The sequence below is a fragment of the Lithobates pipiens genome, unplaced genomic scaffold (assembly GCF_037356315.1).
Source record: "Lithobates pipiens isolate NorthernLeopardFrog02 unplaced genomic scaffold, aLitPip1_a1.2 Scaffold_37, whole genome shotgun sequence".
Lineage (NCBI taxonomy): Eukaryota > Metazoa > Chordata > Amphibia > Anura > Ranidae > Lithobates > Lithobates pipiens.
Window position 1 is genome coordinate 19,220,529 of NW_027507825.1, and position 20,747 is coordinate 19,241,275.

The 20,747-nt window shown below is 44.7% G+C and overlaps 1 protein-coding gene and 1 long non-coding RNA gene across 2 annotated transcripts in view; one reads left to right on the forward strand and one right to left on the reverse strand.

Annotated features, from left to right (window-relative positions):
• Positions 1–20,747, forward strand: part of FRMD6 (FERM domain containing 6) — a 144,089-nt gene that overhangs the window by 101,811 nt on the left and 21,531 nt on the right. The window contains exons 5-7 of the mRNA XM_077466794.1: positions 6,565–6,641; positions 11,124–11,310; positions 18,700–18,855. Coding sequence (XP_077322920.1) covers positions 6,565–6,641; positions 11,124–11,310; positions 18,700–18,855 — 420 coding nt within the window. The remainder of the gene's footprint in view (positions 1–6,564; positions 6,642–11,123; positions 11,311–18,699; positions 18,856–20,747) is intronic.
• LOC143956582 (uncharacterized) overlaps positions 1–20,747 on the reverse strand; it is a 140,795-nt gene that overhangs the window by 48,649 nt on the left and 71,399 nt on the right. The window lies entirely within an intron of this gene.

Sequence of the window (20,747 nt, forward strand, 5' to 3'; positions counted from 1 at the left end):
AAATAATGGCGGCCACACAAAATATTGACACTTTGGTCCAGATTTGGACATTTTCACTTAGGGGTGTACTCACTTTTGTTGCCAGCAGTTTAGACATTAATGGCTGTGTGTTGAGTTATTTTGAGGGAACAGCAATTTACATTGTTATACAAGCTGTACACTCACTACTTTACATTGTAGACAAGTGTCATTTCTTCAGTGTTGTCACATGAAAAGATAGAATAACATATTTACAAAAATGTGAGGGGTGTACTCACTTTTGTGTGATACTAAATAATAAAATATATACAATAATAATGCTGAAAATCATAAGTGAATTCATAAAACATATGTGCCAAAGCACTAATGGTAAATGCCCATATAATTTCAAAAGAAAAATGGCCGTGGTTCTCCTGATGACGTCAGCCATTACTGACAAAGTGCGTCGGATCCTAGGGCATGTGATGCGTCATTTCTGCTAGTTGGAACGCTGGTGGAATGCAAATGGCGTACCTGCATGCTTTTTGAATTGGGCAAATAGTTTTTACTATTTTTTTATGCCGATGCCTCATATGGAATAAAGGGATTATTATTTTTTTATGGAATTTTTATTGAATTTCCAATTTTTAACAAAGATACAGAAAAACAACAAGGTACAGTTAATGAGGAAAGGTAGTCACAAGCTACATTACTCAGTATGGAGTGTGGCATATACCGAATGGACCGCCTATACTTCTATTCAATGGCATGGTCGTACAGTCCTGGCTCTAGAGATTTTGTAACAAAAACATAATAAACTGGATTTTTTCAATATTACACAATGAGTGCTTTGACACATGTTTTATAAATTCACTTATGATTTTCAGCCCTATTATTGTGTATGTATATATGATTATCTAGAGCATGGTGTGAAATTTATTTGATTTAACACATCATTAGACCTTTGGTCCCACTACCAACTGCTCCTTAAAAGTTAAGTTATTTAGCACAATTTTATTCACATTACGGAAGGTATGATGCATAGACCCAAAATAACACTAGTGAGCCAAAGGCTCTAAACCAGCGCTAACACAATTTGATGAGCAAGAGTCTCCAGGTGGGTCCAGCTTTCCACCATTCTGAGCTCTGCTGGTCCCTGAGGCTTCAAAGTGGCTTGTTCTCCCCCTCCACCTCAATGCTGGCTTACCCTCACTTACAATAATTTTTAGATTTGTTTTTTCTTAAACTTTTGCACTTTTTACTAATCCAGCTCTTTGGTGCTCTGTTTTTTTCTTTAGGTATGGTGCATACATAAATTAGTCCAAGCTGGACCAATGTAACTATGTAAAAGTTGTCATACAGTACCTACATTTCATTTTTAAAGCAAACCCATGCTTTGCTCATTCAGGGCAAGCAACAGCTCTAAGCTACAATTCCAGCAACTCATAGTTTACCCAGGGGTCTCAAACTGGCGGCCCTCCAGCTGTTGCTAAACTACAAGTCCCATGAGGCATTGCAAGGCTGACAGTTATAAGCATGATTCCCACAGGCAGAGGCATGATGGGACTTGTAGTTTTGCAACAGCTGGAGGGCCGCCAGTTTGAGACCTCTGGTTTACACTATACATTCCTCTTGGCGGCTGAACAGAGGCAAGCTTGAGATGGTGAGTATGGCTGTGTTAAAGTGAAGTACCCTGTGTGGACAAAGCACAGGTTCACTTTAAAGGCTGAGCCTGCCATCGCTCATCTCATACTATTTGCCTGTCATGCTGACCCTCTTGCTTCTGTACTTTAAAGCTAAACTACGGTGAGCTTTAATAAGCAAGTTTTGGTAGACCCCCACAGTATAGTAGGGATCTAATGTTCATCTAGCCCTAGAGTGATTTTTACCTTACTCATTGCACCCAGCAGTCCCCTTGACTCCAGCTTTAGAATAGGGATGGCTCCCTCAACCTCCTCACGTATGATGGACTGCTGGTCCTGCATAGTACTGGTTGAAATCAGTGATCAGCAGGGCAGGACTTAGGGTGGTGGGGGCCCCTGGGCTTGAGTCACTTTCAGGCCCTACCTTCTATACATTACCGTATTCATCAGTGTATAACACAGGCCGGCGTATAACACGCACCCCAAGTTTAGGAGGGGATTTTAAGTAAAAAAACTTACATTTAAATGCCCATCAATGCAGCCTTATCGGTGTCCATCTGCAGCCTTGTCCAGTGTCATTGCAGTCTTGACGTTTAAAAATGGCACCTCTGAGATAGAGTCCGGTGTATCTTGGCGGCTCTTGGGTCCTCTTAGTGGCTCTTGGCAGCTCTTGGGTCCTCTCAGTGGCTCTCGGGTTCTCTTGCCGAGAGTAGCCGAGTGTACTTGGCTCGGCTCACAGTCCCTGTGTTATGTCCATCATAGGGCGGGACTGGGCATGACTGTGAGCCGAGCCGAGTACTCGGCTATGTATCTCGGTGGGGCCCATGGGCTTGAGCCCAGTCAAGCCCAATGGTAATTGCAGCCCTGGTGAGGAAGGCAACTGCATGGCCAGAGAGGAGGCTTTGGGGAACTGGTCGTTCTTCACAAGCGATGAACAAGGTAACTAATTTTGTCTATTACAGCCAGTCCCTGAGTTAAACATCCAACTTGCATACAACTTATACTTACAAAAACGGAGGGAGACAACAGGAAATGAGAGAAAATCTACCCCTAGGAAGGGAAATTCATTCCTGTAAGAATTATCTTGGAGAAAATGGTGTCTCCACTGAAGCTTTATCACCAATCCTAGTTTCCATAAGAACCCAGATTTTTCAAAATTCAATTGTCAGACAGAAAGTGAGATGAAAACCTCTGAACAGGGGCACAGACCACAAAACAAACATTACAGGAGTCTTAACCCTTCCCTATGTTATCCAAAAAACTTTAAAAAAAAAATTATTTTACACTTAAATGTACCTGTTTCGACTTGCATATATACAAATTGAACCTAAGAACAAACCTACAGAACCTGTCTTCTTTGAAAACCCGGAGACTGCCTGTATATGCCCCCTATACTAAACAGGCAGAAGACTCTTACTACCTGGTGGAGCTACTCAGAGGACATTTTCATTAGCTGACTGGTGTTCAGCTTAAGTCATTGTTCCAGAACAAGGATGCATGTAAAGGGTATTCAACTTTACATGGACTTACCAGATTCTGAGTCTTCAAGTATTGAAGCCATGTCAGTAATGGTTTTTGCAGGAGGTTAGTAATGGCAGTCCCTGTATTTGTTTTCTTACTTTAAACTGCACCCACAGTGCATTCAACAATGGAACAGATTAGGGAAGGTCGGCTCTGCCCTTGTTTTTCCAGTTATGAAAATTTAGAAATAATACTTTTATCCAACTGGGGTCAAAAGTTTTGTGTGTGTTTAGGAATGACCTGGGAAGAGTAAATACTCCTGTCAAGTTTTTATTGTTGTCTATGACCTCATTGGGGAGATTTTATTCTTCCTATCCCTCTAACAGCAGGATAAGATGTAAGGGATGCTATGGCCAATGGCATGGGATGTCAGTTATAACTTTAAACAATAGAATTTTTTTTTTTAACAAGATTGAAATAGAAGGTACAACATGACGGAACCATAGATAAGGAAAATACAGAGTTCCAGATATAGTTACAGGCAATACAAATTGCATATTACAACCATACAGTATATAACTGAACAATGTATTAGGGTCTCTCAACAAAGTCCAGAATATTAGAGCACAAAGTAAGAATAGATCCACAAAAAGGCCTAGTTTCTGTTAGCTATAGGGTAGCGAAAGTAAACTAGGAGAAGAAAGGAAGGCGAGGGGGGAAAAAAGGGGAATTAAGCCCCAAACACGGGAGAATCCGCAAAGTCACACTAGAGTGCCAGGGCGAGGCGCGTAAAACAATACAAGTCTACCAGACAGGGAAAGGGGTAAGACAGGAGCCCCACAGGTCCAAGACTAAGCCTCACCAGGATGTCAACCGTGTATACATATCGGAGAATTTGAATTCAAGCCATGGTGCCTAGGTTCTATGAAAATTATTCGCCAATTCGTTAGCTACGGCTAGGGTTTCTTCAAGCTGGTGTATATGATTTACCGTGAATAACCATTCCCTAATCGAGGGTGTAGATGTGCTTTTCCAGTACTTGGGTATTAGCATTTTGGCTGCTATTACGAGATGTTTGGTTAAGTCATTAATAACTTTGAAGAGGCTCTAACCCTTTCTCGCTTTTGAAAATGGGTTTCTTTGCAGTCTGGGTGTAGCTCCTCCTAATGTTGGGATGTTTATGCCAGTTTAGTTACCAGGCTAGTAGCCTCCACGAGTTTATGCAGCAGGGCAGGTTTGAAACCCATGTCCCTTGCTCTAACTGATGCTACAGAACCTATCCGGCCTTTTAACAATTACTGCACAAGGGTTAGGGCCCCAGTCCTGTGGTTGAAGGTTGGGTCTGTCAAGGGGCCGTTCTTAGCACCTGGCCCCAATACACTGGGGACATGGGTTTCCAGGCATGTGGCCCATGAGGTGGTCATGTCACCACCTGTCCCCTGACTGTTTCAGTCTTTACACCTACTTCATATTCCCCAGGTATAGGCCACCATAAATGGTGCACTTTATAGTTTGTATCAGTCCATTATAGCATGGCTCCACCTTGTATGACTAGTCCCATTTAGTGCTGTGCCCACAAAGGATTGGGGGTCCTGGAAATTTAGTTGTGAAATTGCATTAGTCCCAAAACAAAGGCCTGGTAGGCCACGGAGTGTGAGTCGGAGCATGCGGCTTAGGTTTCCAAATGACCTTGCTGCATTTAGTTCACATAGCTGGTAATGCGGGAAGTGGCATAATAACCTGCCACTAGAAGGCGCTAAATGTATCCATACTGGAGTGATTTCTCATTTCTTTTGTTGTGGTGACTGGTGTTTTATGGAACAGCAAATTAGGACAATCTCAGTGGGGACATAGTCCACAAATGACAGTCCCGTTCCTACTCTTTACAAATGTTTTGAAGTGGATTCCAGAGTTTTTAAACCTGAAATAAGCATGATGAAACACAAAAGTGCTAACCATTTCTCATTGGGTGTCATAGATACTTCAACCACCTGTTTAGCCGTAAGAGTCCATTCACACAGGGGCGACTTTGGATCCGACTTGAAGTCGTCCCAAGTCGCCCCTAGTCGCCTCAAGTAATGCGACATAATAAAATGTAAGTGAATGAGAGCCGTCTTAACCACTTCAGCCCCGGACCATTTTGCTGGTCAAAGACCAGACCACTTTTTGCGATTTGGCACTGACAATTGCGCGGTCATGCGATGTGGCTCCCAAACAAAATTGGTGTCCTTTTCTTCCCACAAATAGAGCTTTCTTTTGGTGATATTTGATCACCCCTTGCTATAAACAAAAATAGAGCAACAATTTTGAAAAAAAAAGCATTATTTTTTACTTTTTGTTATAATAAATATCCCCCAAAAATATATAAAAAAAATTTTTTTCCCTCAGTTTAGGCCGATACGTATTCTTCTACATATTTTTGGTAAAAAAAAATCACAATAAGCGATTGATTGGTTTGCGCAAAAGTTATAGCGTTTATAAAATAGGGGATAGTTTTATGGCATTTTTATTAATTTTTTTTTTTTACTAGTAATGGCGGCGATCAGCGATTTTTGGTGACTGCCACATCATGGCGGACACATCAGACATTTTTGACACATTTTTGGGACCATTGTCATTTATACAGCAATCACTGCTATATAAATGCACCGATTCCTGTGTAAATGACACTGGCAGTGAAGGGGTTAACTAGTGGGTGGCAGTGTAGGGGTTCAGTGTTCCTGGGGGGGGCTGGGCTTTCATTTAGTGAACACTGATCTCTGCTCCAATCACATGGAGCAGAGATCAGAATCACTAGTTGCTAGGCAGAACAGGTAAATGCTGTTTACAACAACATCTCCCTGTTCAGCCGCCCCTTGAGACGATCGCAGGTATGCCCGCGGCTATCGAGTCAGCGGGACCCGCAACCGGACTCGCGGGGGTCCCGACCGGCATGCTCATGATGGCAGGGCGGCATTAAAGATTGGACATACCTGTACGCCAATATGCCTGCCTGTGCCATTCTGCCGACGTACATCGGCGTGTGCCGGTCGGGAACCGGTTAATGCACACTACTGAAGTTGCTCCGACTTCAGAAAAGGTTCCTGTACTACTTCTATCCGACTTCTAGGCGACTTGTACCTATTGATTTCAATGGAAGTTGGCTCTAAGTCGGATCCTCTGTCTTAACTGAAGCAACTTTCCAGGAAGTAAAAATCTTTTTCTATGCAAACCCCTCCCTCTCACAAAGCTGATTATTATGTGATTGGCCACTGGCAAAGTCCCCTGTCCTGGAGGCAACTTCAAGTTGCATTGTAAGTCCCCGCAAGTCGCGCCGTGATTAATACTCAAATTGTGTCCAAGTTGCCTCCCAATGTTGCGCTGGAAGTCGTGTTTGCCCCTGTGTGCATGGACTCTTGGGGTAGTTTCATAATACCTCCTACAAAAAAAAAAACATTTAGCTGCTGTGTGCTTTAAATGCCAAATGACATTTCTTATATTTTCATTTTTTTTTTATTTATAGGGAATTGACCAGTTTGGTCCTCCAATGATTGTCCATTTTCGAGTGCAATATTATGTTGAAAATGGCAGACTTATAAGGTAAGATTTTCATTAGGTTTGTTCTCATAGCTCCACCCCCAGAGTGTTTAAAGCTTAAAAAGAACCTGTGATTTGCCTATAACCCCCAGTTAATCATTCACTAAGAAGGGGTATCAGCCCCAGAGACCAGCTCTGTTTTTTGTTTTTTTACGTTTCTCCTGGGGAAAAAAAAACCCTGGCTTCAATGCACTCCTTCTCATCGGTGGTGCCCCCTCAGTAGTTGTCTCTTTAAAAATGCTGCAAGCACAGACAAGCATCTGTTGATCCTGCCAGAAACATCCTGTTTGAATGCAGCAGAGGCAGTGTTGTCCAGTCAAATTTCAAGCAAATTTCAGCCCAGCCCTGTTCTCCACTGGATTACAGAACATCTCCCTGTCTTCCCATCTCCATAACCTATGGAGGTGGTGCTCTATAGTCCAGCAGAGGAGGATTTAGATGTGAACACCAGTTGATAGATAAAAGGAAAAATAGCCCGGAAAGAGAAAACTAAGTCTGGCCATACACTGATGGGGGTTTTTTTTTTTTTTTTCTCCAGCTAAATTCCTACATCCATGCTATACAGGGCAGATAAACAAATTCCCCCTCCTGGACTACTGCATTTTAACAGCTGCCGCCAGCAGCTGTCAGAGCACTCAAACAGTTGCTGCGTCTTATTGGATGCAGCTACTGTTCAACTGACAGTTTTCTGCCCCGCAGAATGTACACCGGAAGGGGCCCACCACGGCCAGTAAATTTTGCACAGTGTAGGGTCACCTTCATACAACCACCACATCTAGGAACTGGTACACAGCAATATATTGAATTTTTGCTGCTGGGTTCTAACGCACATTACATTTATAAAAATGCATTCAGGATTTACACTGGAAGGGTACTACATTCACATGGTGCTAGGTTTCATAAGCTACCGCGGCCTTCCTTAAAGAGAACTGGCAAGGCCTACGTGGCAAAATCTTATACAGTATGTGTGAATTCCACATCTGCTCATAGGAAAAAAAGAAATCAAGTCTTTCAGATGTGTAATGTATTTATCTAAACATACGTCAGTTCTGGGGCCTCTGTGGCCCCCTTAGAACATGACATGGCTCCCCGGGACTGGCCTGCAGATGTGTCCTGGGTGGGGCCCAGCCCTAATCCCCCTATTTTGCTATTCATTTCCCAGCCTAAGCAAACATCTGGCTTTCATCGAATAAATAGAATATGTTTGGCTGGGAAAACAGAGTAACAGAACTCCGGGGGAGAAAGATGAAAAGACGTAACTTCTGTGTCCTGTTCCGATGAATAAAGTCCCGTTATCGGTATGAACCCATAGCAACCAGACAGAAATAAGTTTGCAGCATTTTAAGTGTAGACCAATTTTTTTATTTTTTTTTTAAGAGGTTAAACATACCGTGGTACTCCCCTGCTCTCCAGTGCTGTCCCCTGCAGTAATCCCTTTTGACCACATCAGCCTCTTGGAATGAATGATCCCCATCATTTTATTGTATGGAGAATTATAGTATTGTGTATTTGGGTCCTTGGTTCAAATCTTGGTCACAGAGTTTGCACGTTCACGTTGGTTGACGCCAAGTACTCCAGTGTCTTCCCCACACTCCAAACACATGCTGGTAGGTTAACCACTTTCAGCCCCGGACCATTTTGCTGGCCAAAGACCAGACCACTTTTTGCGATTCGGCACTGCGTCGCTTTAACTGACAATTCCGCAGTCGTGCGACGTGTCTCCCAAACAAAATTGGCGTCCTTTTCTTTTCCCACAAATAGAGCTTTCTTTTGGTGGTATTTGATCACCCCTGCGGTTTTTATTTTTTGCGCTATAAACAAAAATAGAGCGACAATTTTGAAAAAAATCGCATTATTTTTTACTTTTTGTTATAATAAATATCCCCCAAAAATATATAAAAAAAAAATGTTTCCCTCAGTTTAGGCCGATACGTATTCTTCTACATATTTTTGGTAAAAAACAAATTGCAATAAGCGGTTATTGATTGATTGGTTTGCGCAAAAGTTATAGCGTTTAAAAAATAGGGGATAGTTTTATGGCATTTTTATTAATAATTTTTTTTTTACTAGTAATGGCGGCGGTCAGCAATTTTTATTGTGACTGCGACATTATGGCAGATATATCGGACATTTTTGGGACCATTGTCATTTATACAGCAATCAGTGCTATATAAATGCAGTGATTCCTGTGTAAATGATACTGGCAGTGAAGGGGTTAACCAGTGGGTGGCAGTGTAGGGGTTAAGTGTTCCTAGGGGCGTGTTACTAACTGTTGGGGGTTGGGCTTTCATTTAGTGAACACTGATCTCTGCTCCAATCACATGGAGCAGAGATCAGCGTCACTTGTTGCTAGGCAGAACGGGGAGATGCTGTTTACAACGGCATCTCTCCGTTCAGCCGCCCCGTGAGATGATCGCGGGTATGCCGTTCGAGTCTGCGGGACCCGCATCCAGACTCACGGGGGTCCCGACCAGCACGCGAACGCGCAGCGCTCGCAATGGCAGGGCGGCATTAAAGATTGGATGTACGTGTAAGCCAGTAAGCCTGCCCGTGCCATTCTGCCGACGTACATTGCGCTGGTTGGGAACTGGTTAAAGAAGAATTCCAGGTATGGATATTTTTACATGGGCTCAGCTTGGACCAATATATACCATAGCTGGGGGATCTCTCTAGAGCAGGGTTTGTAATCCAGGGTTCCATGGAACCCTAGGGTTCCTCCAGAGGTTTCTAGGGGTATCATGAACAATATCTGCCTCCCAGATAAGTTCCCACTGACACAATAGCTATCTATAAAGGGAGTAATTCTTCCTAATGACCACAAGTGTTAGCAGCATTCTTCCCGCTGGGCATCGCACTAATGCAGGCTTTCTCAGCCTTTTAACTCTAGAGGAGCCCCAAAAATAATTTTCAAGTCTCGAGGAACCCTTACTAAAACCAATTCATCGGGGGTCAATAGAACAATGCCCCTTATACTGGTGGTCAATAGGAAGAATGTTCCCCTTAAAATGGTGCTCAGATTGCCACCCTTAAAGACAGCTAAAAAGATATTTGGTGCCATGCTGCCGGCTTTACTAAGTGATGCTGAACCTTGAAGTCTGTAGGCACCATCAAAAAGGTGGTTCATCAGCCACAGCTCAAGGAACCCCTAGAAGCCTCTGGAGGAACCCTGGTTGAGAATGGCTGCACTAATGTATCATGAGTTGTAGATCTAGTGATTTTAAACAGGGGTTACCTGAGCCTGGAAAGTTAATCGTTTGAGATCTGCGCTATAGCCAAATGACTGCTACAGCGCGGACCTGCTTTGCCGGGACGACGTCTATTGACGTCGTCCCATGCCTGAGGGGCGCACGCGGCGCGCTCTGTGATCAGCAAGTCTGAGACTCGCCTGATTACGGATCGGAGCAAGGGGTCGATCCCGACCCCTTACCACGTGATCAGCTGTCAGCCAATGATGGCTGATCATGAGCCGGTAATCTGCTATTTTTCCTCCTCGCGCTGACACAGCGAGAAGAAAAAAAAAAAGGCGATCACCGGCGGCCATGATCGGGACATCAGTCCCGATCACGGCCAGCTTATCAGTGCCCACCTGCCCCCTGCCAGTGCCACCCAAATAATAAAAAAGTGTCCCGCATCAGTGCCCACAATCTGCCTCAACAGTGTTGCACCCCAGTGCCACATATCTGTGCCCATCAGTGCCGCCCATCAGTGCCCATCAGTACTGCCTTATCTGTGCCCATCGGTGCCACCTTATCTGTGCCTATTAGTGCCGCCTTAACTGTGCCTATCAGTGCCCACCAGTGCCGCCTCATCGAGGCATTTCAATGAAGGAGAAAAATGACCTGTTTGCAAAATTTTATAACAAACTATTAAACATGATTTTTTTATTTATTTTTTATTTTGCATCTTTTTTTGTTTGTTTTAGCAAAAAATAAAACTCCCAGCTGTAATTAAATACCACCAAAAGAAAGCTCTATTTTTGGGGAAAAAATTATAAAAATTTCATTTGGGTACAGTGTTGTATGACCGCGTAATTGTCATTCAAAGCGCTGAAAATTGGTCTGGGCAGGAGGGGGGTTTAAGTGCCCAGTAAGCAAGTGGTTAATTTAAGGCTTCCTTCTTTATTGGAAAGGTTGCGAAAGGCTAGTCTAGAAGCACCCTATTCCAGTAATCACCAGTAGCTTCTGGGTCCCGTGCGGCTGCCCTGTTGCCATTCGGGACAGACATCATTCAGAGATGGCTTTACATTTTCTCAATGAATGCAAGGCGTTCTCTGATTGGTTAAGGAGGAGAGGCGACCAATGAAATTGTCGGTACACACATTCTGTGCAAATGGTGCAAAATCAAATGTTCTCCTTCTATTCTCTCTACAGGTCAAATGTTGTTCGTTCATAAGTGTTTTGAGAAAATACCACATTATGGTTATTAGATGGAGCTGAAGATCATAGGAACTGGGCATTTATGTTGTTCTTTTCTGTCATTATGCAGCGATAGGACGGCACGGTACTATTACTATTGGCACCTGCGGAAACAAACCCTGCTCTCCCAGAGCACCGTGAGGGAAGAGGCCTACTTCCTACTGGCCTCCTATGCCCTACAGGCTGACCTGGGCAACTTCAAGAAGAACAAACACCATGGAAAATACTTTGACCCAGAAGCCTATTTTCCTCCTTGGGTAAGATAGAGTTTTGATTTTCATTGCTGCTGTTTAGTATTTAAAGTGGTTGTAAACCCTTATAACCAACTTTGACCTACATGTAAGCCTAGATTAAGGCTTACCTGTAGGTCCAAGAAATATCTCCTAAACATACACGGAGATATTTGCCGAAAGACAGGGGTAGACAGTGGCGCGCAGGCGCACTGAGCGCGGCACCGTCAACGGCGAATATGCCGCGCGTGTCGGCTCCCATGCGCGGGAGTGACGTCATCGTGGCTTCGCCGAATGACAGCGGCGGAGCAGCGAGACCCACCTAGAAGATGGATGCGCCGGACTACAGGGGACAGCGGTGACATCGCTGGCTCCTGTGTCAGGTAAGTGATACATAATGGAATACTATGCGATGCGATGCATAGTAGCCCATTATGCTTTACCTTTGCAGGGAATGAAAGAGGAAGTAAACCCATCAGGGTTTACTTCCTCTTTAATATTTGTAGTCTTTTTTTTTTTGTAAGAATAACCCTAATGCCGTGTACACACGACCGGACTTTCCGGCAGACTAGGTCCGACAGTCTTCCCGACTGACTTTTCAGTGGAGTTCCGACAGACTTTCCGAACTAATGGATTTGGCCACACACAATCACACCAAAGTCCAACAGATTCGAACGTGATGACGTACGACCGGACTAGAATAAGGAAGTTCATAGCCAGTAGCCAATAGCTGCCCTAGCGTCGGTTTTCACCCGTCGGACTTGCATACAGACTAACTGATTTTTCGACTGGACTCAAGTCCGTCGGAAAGATTTTGAAACCTGTTCTAAATCTAAAGTCCGTCTGCATTTTTTAGACCGCAGAGGTCCGATGAAGCGCACACCCGATCGAATTGTCTGGCGGATTCTTTCCGTCGGACCTTTGCTGTCAAAATCCGGCCGTGTGTACACGGCATAAGCTTACAAAACATGATGACTTAATGATGAACATCAGTGTCCATTGTAGCACAAATGCTCAGATCCAATTTAGCAACTTTAATATGCAGTGGCTAACTTGATCCAAACTCTCTAGCTAATGGCCAACTTAAGTCAATAAAGACAATAAATCACCCTATTTACTACTTTGTGCAAAACTGAAAAAAAAATACATATTTTGCCTTTTTAAAAACTTTTAGTTTTTCCGTTCTGATAAAGCAACATTTCCCCTTTAAATCGTGTATGTAAATGTTGTTGTGCCCCGCCGGTAATAAACATCATGAATCTTGCTGGGGGTCAGACAGCCGTGACTGTGACATAGCGCAGTAAATAAGCACTTCGACAAGATGACAAATTATAATGGTGCTGGAGAGCAGCGCATCCGTAAATTCATTATTACAAATGGAAAATTGATCGAGATGCTGATTGCTCTAGTCTCTGCTGGGATGGGAAGGGGGCCGGCATTAATCCAGCTTTATTCGAAGTTTCTGACATATTACGAGGACACAGTCAAAAAATGCAATATACTCGTGGCCATTAACTCCACAAAACTTCATCTTCTACACCGCGGGGAGCCAAGCACTAATCTGCAGATAAGGACGGAACAAAATCAGCTGCATAATGTTCAAAATGATCTGTTCTGCTAGTAAAGAGGACCTGTCATTACGGCTGTACTGGCCGTATAGGCTGCCCTGGACAAATGTTTTCAAGGAAACCCACTTTGCAAGGCTCCTTTCCTTTTTGTCTCCAGCTGTGCTATGTAAATTGAAATGCGCTGTTGTGCCGCGTACACACGATCGGGAATTTCAGGCAGCAAAAGACCGATAAGAGCTTTTCATCGGAAAATGCGACCGTGTGTATTAGAGGTCGACCGATATGGGTTTTTCTCTGGCCGATGCCGATATTTAGAAATCATGGCGGCCGATAGCCGATATATGATGCCGATTTTTTTGGGCCGATATGTTAGGCCGATTTTATTTTATTTATTTATTTATTTATTTTTAATCCCCCTTGATCTAACACACCTTTCCCACTGGGGCGTTTTAAGGCGCTTTTGGGCTAAAAATAGCGCCTGTAAAGTGCCTGTAAAATGGCTCCCCTGCAGTCTGTGTGAAAGACACAGTGCTTTCACACTGAGGCGATGCACTGGCAGGATCTTAAAAAAAAAGTCCTGCAAGCAGCACGTTTGGAGTGGTGTATACCGCTCCGCCACCACTCCTGCCCATTGATATGAATGGGCACCACTGCCGAAGCGCATGCAATGCGATTTGGCAGCGGTGCTTCATGGGCGCATTTAACCTCTTCCTTGGCCGCTAGCTGGGTTATATGTGCCCCACTAGCAGCCAAATAGCACCGCTAAAATTATGGTAAAGAGCCGCTAAAACTTGCGTTTTACCATCAACGCCTGCCCGCTCCAGTGTGAAAGCGGCCTTCATACGTGATACAGAAAATTTCTTACACTTAAACATTTATTAAACAAAACAAACCTCCAATCAGTTTACTTGTATGTATGATTTAGATAAAAAAAATAAAATTATATATATATATATATATATATATATTTTAAATAAAAACAGGTAGTCAAAACTTTTGGACAAAAAAAAAAAAAATGGGCTAACTTTACTGTTTTTATTTTATTTTTATTTTTTAAATGGTGTATTTTTTTCCCCAAAAAATGCATTTGAAAGACCTCTGCGCAAATACCGCGTCACATAAAATATTGCAACAACCGCTATTTTATTCCCTAGGATCTCTGCTAAAAAAATATATATAATTTTTGGGGGGTCTAAGTGATTTTCTGGCAGAAAGTACAGGATTTTTACTTGTAAGCAACAAGTGTCAGAAAAGATTTAGTCTTTAAATGGTTAAACAGAACTTCTACACACAGAGATGACTTCATTCATTCAAGTGTAAACATTGTATCATTTAGTTCTTTTCTTGGCAGCCTGCCCAGAGAGGAGGAAAGTGTTGCTATGACGACTCAGTCAACTTAGACCATTCTATACAGAAGTCATTTCAAAGTCCCGCTGTAGTTCTAAATCGGCTTTTTATCAGCACAAATCGGCCGATGCCGATTATTTAAAAAACGGCAAATATCGGCCGATATATCGGTCGACCTCTAGTGTGTATGCTCCATTGGAATTTAGCTGGCCGAATTCCCGCCAGCAAAAATTTGAGAGCATGTTCTCAATTTTCCCAATGGAAAAACTTTCTATCGGAAATTCATAGTTTCATAGTTAGTAAGGTTGAATAAAGACACCAGTGCATCCAGTTCAACCTGAGTGAGTGTCTACAATTGCCCCTATCTAGGGGTGCACCGAATGGGTTTTTTGGTGCCGAAACCGATACCGAAAATGAAAAATACACTAGGCCGAAAACCAAAACCGAAACAGCACCGATACCGAAAATGACTGTTTTTAAAAAATATTTTCATACAGCAGATGGTCAGAGACTGGGGACATATTACAGGAGCTGGTCAGAGACTGCAGGCATGGTACAGGAGATGGTCAGAGATTGCAGGCATGGTACAGGAGCTGGTCAGAGACTGCAGGCATGGTACAGGAGCTGGTCAGAGACTGCAGGCATGGTACAGGAGCTGGTCAGAGACTGCAGGCATGGTACAGGAGATGGTCAGAGACTGCAGGCATGGTACAGGAGATGGTCAGAGACTACAGGCATGGTACAGGAGATGGTCAGAGACTGCAGGCATGGTACAGGAGATGGTCAGAGACTGCAGGCATGGTACAGGAGATGGTCAGAGACTGCAGGCATGGTACAGGAGATGGTCAGAGACTGCAGGCATGGTACAGGAGATGGTCAGAGACTGCAGGCATGGTACAGGAGATGGTCAGAGACTGCAGGCATGGTACAGGAGATGGTCAGAGACTGCAGGCATGGTACAGGAGATGGTCAGAGACTGCAGGCATGGTACAGGAGATGGTCAGAGACTGCAGGCATGGTACAGGAGATGGTCAGAGACTGCAGGCATGGTACAGGAGATGGTCAGAGACTGCAGGCATGGTACAGGAGATGGTCAGAGACTGCAGGCATGGTACAGGAGATGGTCAGAGACTGCAGGCATGGTACAGGAGATGGTCAGAGACTGCAGGCATGGTACAGGAGATGGTCAGAGACTGCAGGCATGGTACAGGAGCTGGTCAGAGACTGCAGGCATGGTACAGGAGATCAAAGCAGCCTCACCAGTTCCCCCTCAGATGCAGCCTGCCTGATAAAAATACATGCACAGTTTTCCATGTATTCCAATGGCTTTAGTTCACACCATGCAGTCAGTTTCCGGTGCGGAAACTGACTGCATGGTGTGAACTAGAGCCATTGGAATACATGGAAAACACTGTGCATGCATTTTGTGCAAAAAAAAAAAAAAAAGCACACGGAACTGCATCTGGTGTGAACTGGCCCCAAGCAAGCTACCTGGTTCCGTTCCAACAGACTTCTATTGGGAATGCTCATATCGTTACCTCTACTAGCAATAACTTAACCCTTCCCCATTCTATCACATAGCGATAAAAAACTAGCTGGGTCAAAATCAAGATTATTATTATTTTTTTATATGGTCAATAAAGTGAGTACAGCCTTTGTCCTGTGACCTGGTGTTATATAGCATGGCTCCATTCACACTAGTGGCCAGAGGTAGATAGTCTCAGAGGCAAACAAATGACTTTTGGATGCAGCAGCACTGTGGGCACAAAAAACTTGATTTAGCTGCGGACAAAACTCTGCGATGCTTGCCCTGGGCACACTCTTTCCCCCTTATGCAGTGTCTAAATGCAGCCTTACCCATGCCCAGATCTGTGCGGTGATCTCCGTGTGTCACGGAGCTGTGCATTGAATTTCCCGGGCGGCTGCAGTAACAATGTCCCGCCTCCTGTAATCACGTCACGCTGATTCAATGTCCCGCCATTGGATCAGTGTACCGTCTGTCACAGGAGGCGGGACATTGTTACTGCAGCCGCCCAGGCAATTCAATGCACAGCTCCGTGACACACGGAGATCACCGCACTGTCGGGCGGGAGGAAAGGAGGAGGGAGGACGGAGGACAGAGGACTGGACACGAGCCAGGAAAACACCCGTGCAATGGGCGGCACCAGGGGGTGGGGCCCCGCACAGGCCCCGCCCCCATTTCCGGCCCCATTATCGGCAAGATTTTCCTTTCGGCATTTTGCCGAAAACACCATTTTCGGCCGATATGTTTCGGCGGCCGAAATTTCGGTGCATCCCTATCCCTGTACATTGCACACTCACATCAGTCCCTACCCTCAAGGAGCCCACAATCCAAGGTCCCCATTCATATACTAGGGCCAATTTTGGACAGAAGCCAGTTAACCTCCCTGCATGTCTTTGGAGTGTGGGAGGAAACCAGAGTACCCGGAGGAAACCCATGCAGGCACAGGGAGAACATGCAAACTCCAGGCAGGTAGTGTTGTGGTTGGGATTTGAACCAGCGACCCTTCTTGCTGCTAGGCGAGAGTGCTAACCACTACACCACTGTGCTGCCCTATTCCGATCGTGTGTATGCAATTCCGACGTGCAAAAACTCACGCATGCTCAGATTCAACTACGAAATGGAAGCTATTGGGGACTAGGTATTGAACTTCCTTTTTTCTAGTCCCGTCGTACATGTTGTACGTCACCAAGTTCTTGGCAGTCAGAATTTGGTGTGACCGTGTGTATGCAGACAGCTTGAGCGGAATTCTGTCAGAATTCTGTTGGGAAAACCATCATACCTTTTTCTGACCATAATTCCGATCGCGTGTACGCGGCATTACAGTTTGCATGTGACCACACCGAAGAAATGACACTTTGCTACAATGTAAAGTAGTGAGTGTACAGCTTGTATAACAGTGTACATTTGCCGTCCCCTCAAAATAGCTCAACACACAGCCATTAATGTCTTAACCGCTGGCAACAAAAGTCAGTACACCCCTAAGTGAAAGTGTCCAAATTGGGCCCAATTAGCCATTTTCCCTCCCCGGTGTCATGTGGCTTGTTGGTGTTACAAGGTCTCAGGTGTGAATGGGGAGCAGTTGTGTTAAATTTGGTGTTATCGCTCTCACTCTCTCATACTGCTCACTGGAAGTTCAACATGACACCTCGTGGCAAAGAAAACTCTGAGGATCTGAAAAATAGAATTGTTGCTCTACATAAAGATAGCCTAGGCTATAAGAAGATTGCCAAGACCCTGAAACTGAGCTGCAGCATGGTGGCCATACCAAGACCATACAGCGGTATAACAGGACAGGTTCCACTCAGAACAGGCCTCGCCATGGGCCACCAAAGAAGTTGAGTGTACGTGCTCAGCGTCATATCCAGAGGTTGTCTCTGGGAAATAGTACGAGTGCTGCCAGAATTGCTGTAGAGGTTGAATGGGTGGGGGGTCAGCCTGTCAGTGCTCAGACCATACGCCACACGCTGCATCAAATTGGTCTGCATGGCTGTCGTCCCAGAAAGAAGCCTCTTCTAAAGATGATGCACAAAAAAGCCTGCAGTTTGCTGAAGACAAGCAGACTAAGGACGTGGATTACTGGAACCATGGCCTGTGGTCTGATGAGACCAAAATAAACGTATTTGGTGTCAGATGGTGTCAAGTGTGTGTGACGGCAACCAGGTGAGGAGGACAAAGACAAGTGTGTCTTGCCTACAGTCAAGCATGGTGGTGGGAGTGTCATGGTCTGGGGCTGCATGAGTGCTGCCGGCACTGGGGGGCTACAGATCATTGAGGGGACCATGAATGCCAACATGTACTGTGACATACTGAAGCCGAGCATGATCCCCTCCTTTCAGAGACTGGCCTGCAGGGCAGTATTCCAACAATGACCACCCCAAACGCACCACCAAGATGATCACTGCCTTGCTAAAGAAGCTCGGGGTAAAGGTGATGGATTAGCCAAGCATGTCTCCAGACCTAAACCCTATTTATCATCTGTGGGACATCCTCAAATGGAAGGTGGAGGAACGCAAGGTCTCCAACATCTACCAGCTCCATGATGTCATCATGGAGGAGGGGAAGAGGACTCCAGTGGCAACCTGTGAAGCTCTGGTGACCTCCATGCCCAAGAGGGTTAAGGCAGTGCTGGAATATAATGGTGGCCACACAAAATATGGCCACTTTGGGCCCAATTTGGACATTTTCACTTAGGGGTGTACTCACTTTTGTTGCCAGTGGTTTAGCCATTAATGGCTTTGTGTTGAGTTATTTTGAGGGGACAACAAATTTACACTGTTATACAAGCTGTACACTCACTACTTTACATTGTAGACAAGTGTCATTTCTTCAGTGTTGTCACATGAAAAGATGGAATAAAATGTGACTTACTTTTGTGAGATACTGTTACCATAAGCAGATCAAGCTGCAGCCAAATGTTTAGTGCACTGTCATGACCTTCTGACACTGCATTGCTCATTGCATTGTTTTCTTCTACAGATAATAAAGAAGCGAGGAAAAGATTACATCCTCAAGCACATTCCTAATATTCACCGTGACCAATTTGCACTGTCCGTATCGGAGGCACAACTGATGTATATAAAAGAGGCTGCAAGACTCGATGACCTCTGCGTCCATTACTACAGGTTATACAAGGTGAGAAGGCAGAGGGACGATATGAAGTGCAAGCTGTTTGCCTCAGCTAGCTGATAACCCCGGTGAAGAAATATGTAAACCCAATCGCTAAAATCTCATTCAAGCTCAAATATATTAGGTCCCATACACACTATGAAACTCAACATCAGGCATCGTGTATCATGTGCTTTTTTTTTTTTTTTTTGTTTTTTTTTTGTGCATGGGGTCTCCAAACTTTCTAAACAAAGGGCCAGGGAGGAATAGTGCCCCATCATTGGTGTCAGTGGGAGCAATAGTGCCCCATCATTGGTGTCAGTGGGAGCAATAGTGCCCCATCATTGGTGTCAGTGGGAGCAATAGTGCCCCATCATTGGTAGGAAGTGGCTCCAATGTGGCTGCAGGTGATTTCCAGCACTGAGATGGAACAAAGGATGTATAAATTGAAAAAACACAAGTATTTAAAAATAAAAATGCAGTTTCTTATGGTACAGGGTGCCTGTCAAATTTTTGTTTCGGATTTATGTATTTATTAAGAAGAAGTCACAGCTACTGAAAGTGAGTGGAAATTTCCTGGCTGGAGAACATTCAGCATCATCTAGCTCATTCCCTCCCAGCCTAACTGTCCCCGGTCCACCCCCTTTATTCATTAGATTTCAGTTCTGTCAACCATGAAAGTTCAGCATCACATACAGGTATTACCTAGGGTGGTCTGCATGCAAATACAGGCTGCCTAGGAGCTCCCACTCCTCCAGACTGATATCCACCCATTAAAGCATTTTGATATCATCCTGAGAACAGTGGCGGCCCATCCATTAAGTGCGCATGGGAACTGCCCCCTCTATCCACGCCACCCCCTATATGGTTAATGGATAGATTCATGCTATCCACGGTCACCGCTGCCACCACCAATTCAGGCGTCCGGCCCCATTCAGGACACCGGACGCATGAATTACAGGGGCGGGGGTGTTTTTTTTTTATTTTTATTTTTTTGAAGCACTTGATTAGAGCCATAGGCTGTAATAGGCTTCAAAATAGGGTAGACTCGGAGCGCAGAGCACTGCGCTCGGAGCCCACCCTGGTATGTTAGGAAAGGAAATGAAAATTCGCTTTTCCAAAACAATCGCCTCTGCGCCAGAAAGCGTGGGTCTGAAAACCGTTTCCCCTGATTGGCTGAGAGGTCAGGCGATCATTTTGGATGCCTAGGAGGAGGGAAGGAGATGCACGACGGAAGCTGCCGTGATCTCAGAAGAGGAGGACACAGACACTGCCAGATGCCCGGGGCAGCCTGATCCCCAGCCCGATGTGCCCGCCGATCCCCGATGCTGTGTGCCCACCGATGCTGTGTGCCCACCAATCCCCAATGTGCTCACTGATCCTCGCCACCGATGGGGTAAGTGCTGGTGTTTAACGTGCAGTGGGGGGGGTTTGCCCCCCCCCAAACAAAAAAACACCACCACTGCCAGAGACCAACCCACTGCTTGCATCAGGAATTAGGACTCTTGAGAGTAATACTGAGGCAGGATGCTGCCATGTTTTAAGGTTTCCATGTATAGCCCCCTGCTGGCCCCTCCCACCATCCGTAATATACCTGCATTGCATAGAGACACACAGAAACCCAGGGATGACATCACTGGATCCTAAATAGGGTATGTAATGAAACTGGAAAGATTTTATTTAAACAAACATACAGTGCCTTGCGAAAGTATTCGGCCCCCTTGAACTTTTCAACCTTTGAAGCCTGAAATGTGGCAAAAACATAAAGATATAAATTTTTTTATTTTTTGTGAAGAATCACCAACAAGTGGGACACAATTGTGAAGTGGAACGAAATCTATTGGATTTTTGAAACTTTTTTAACTAATAAAAAAAATGAAAAGTGGGGCGTGCAAAATTATTCGGCCCCCTTGCGTTAA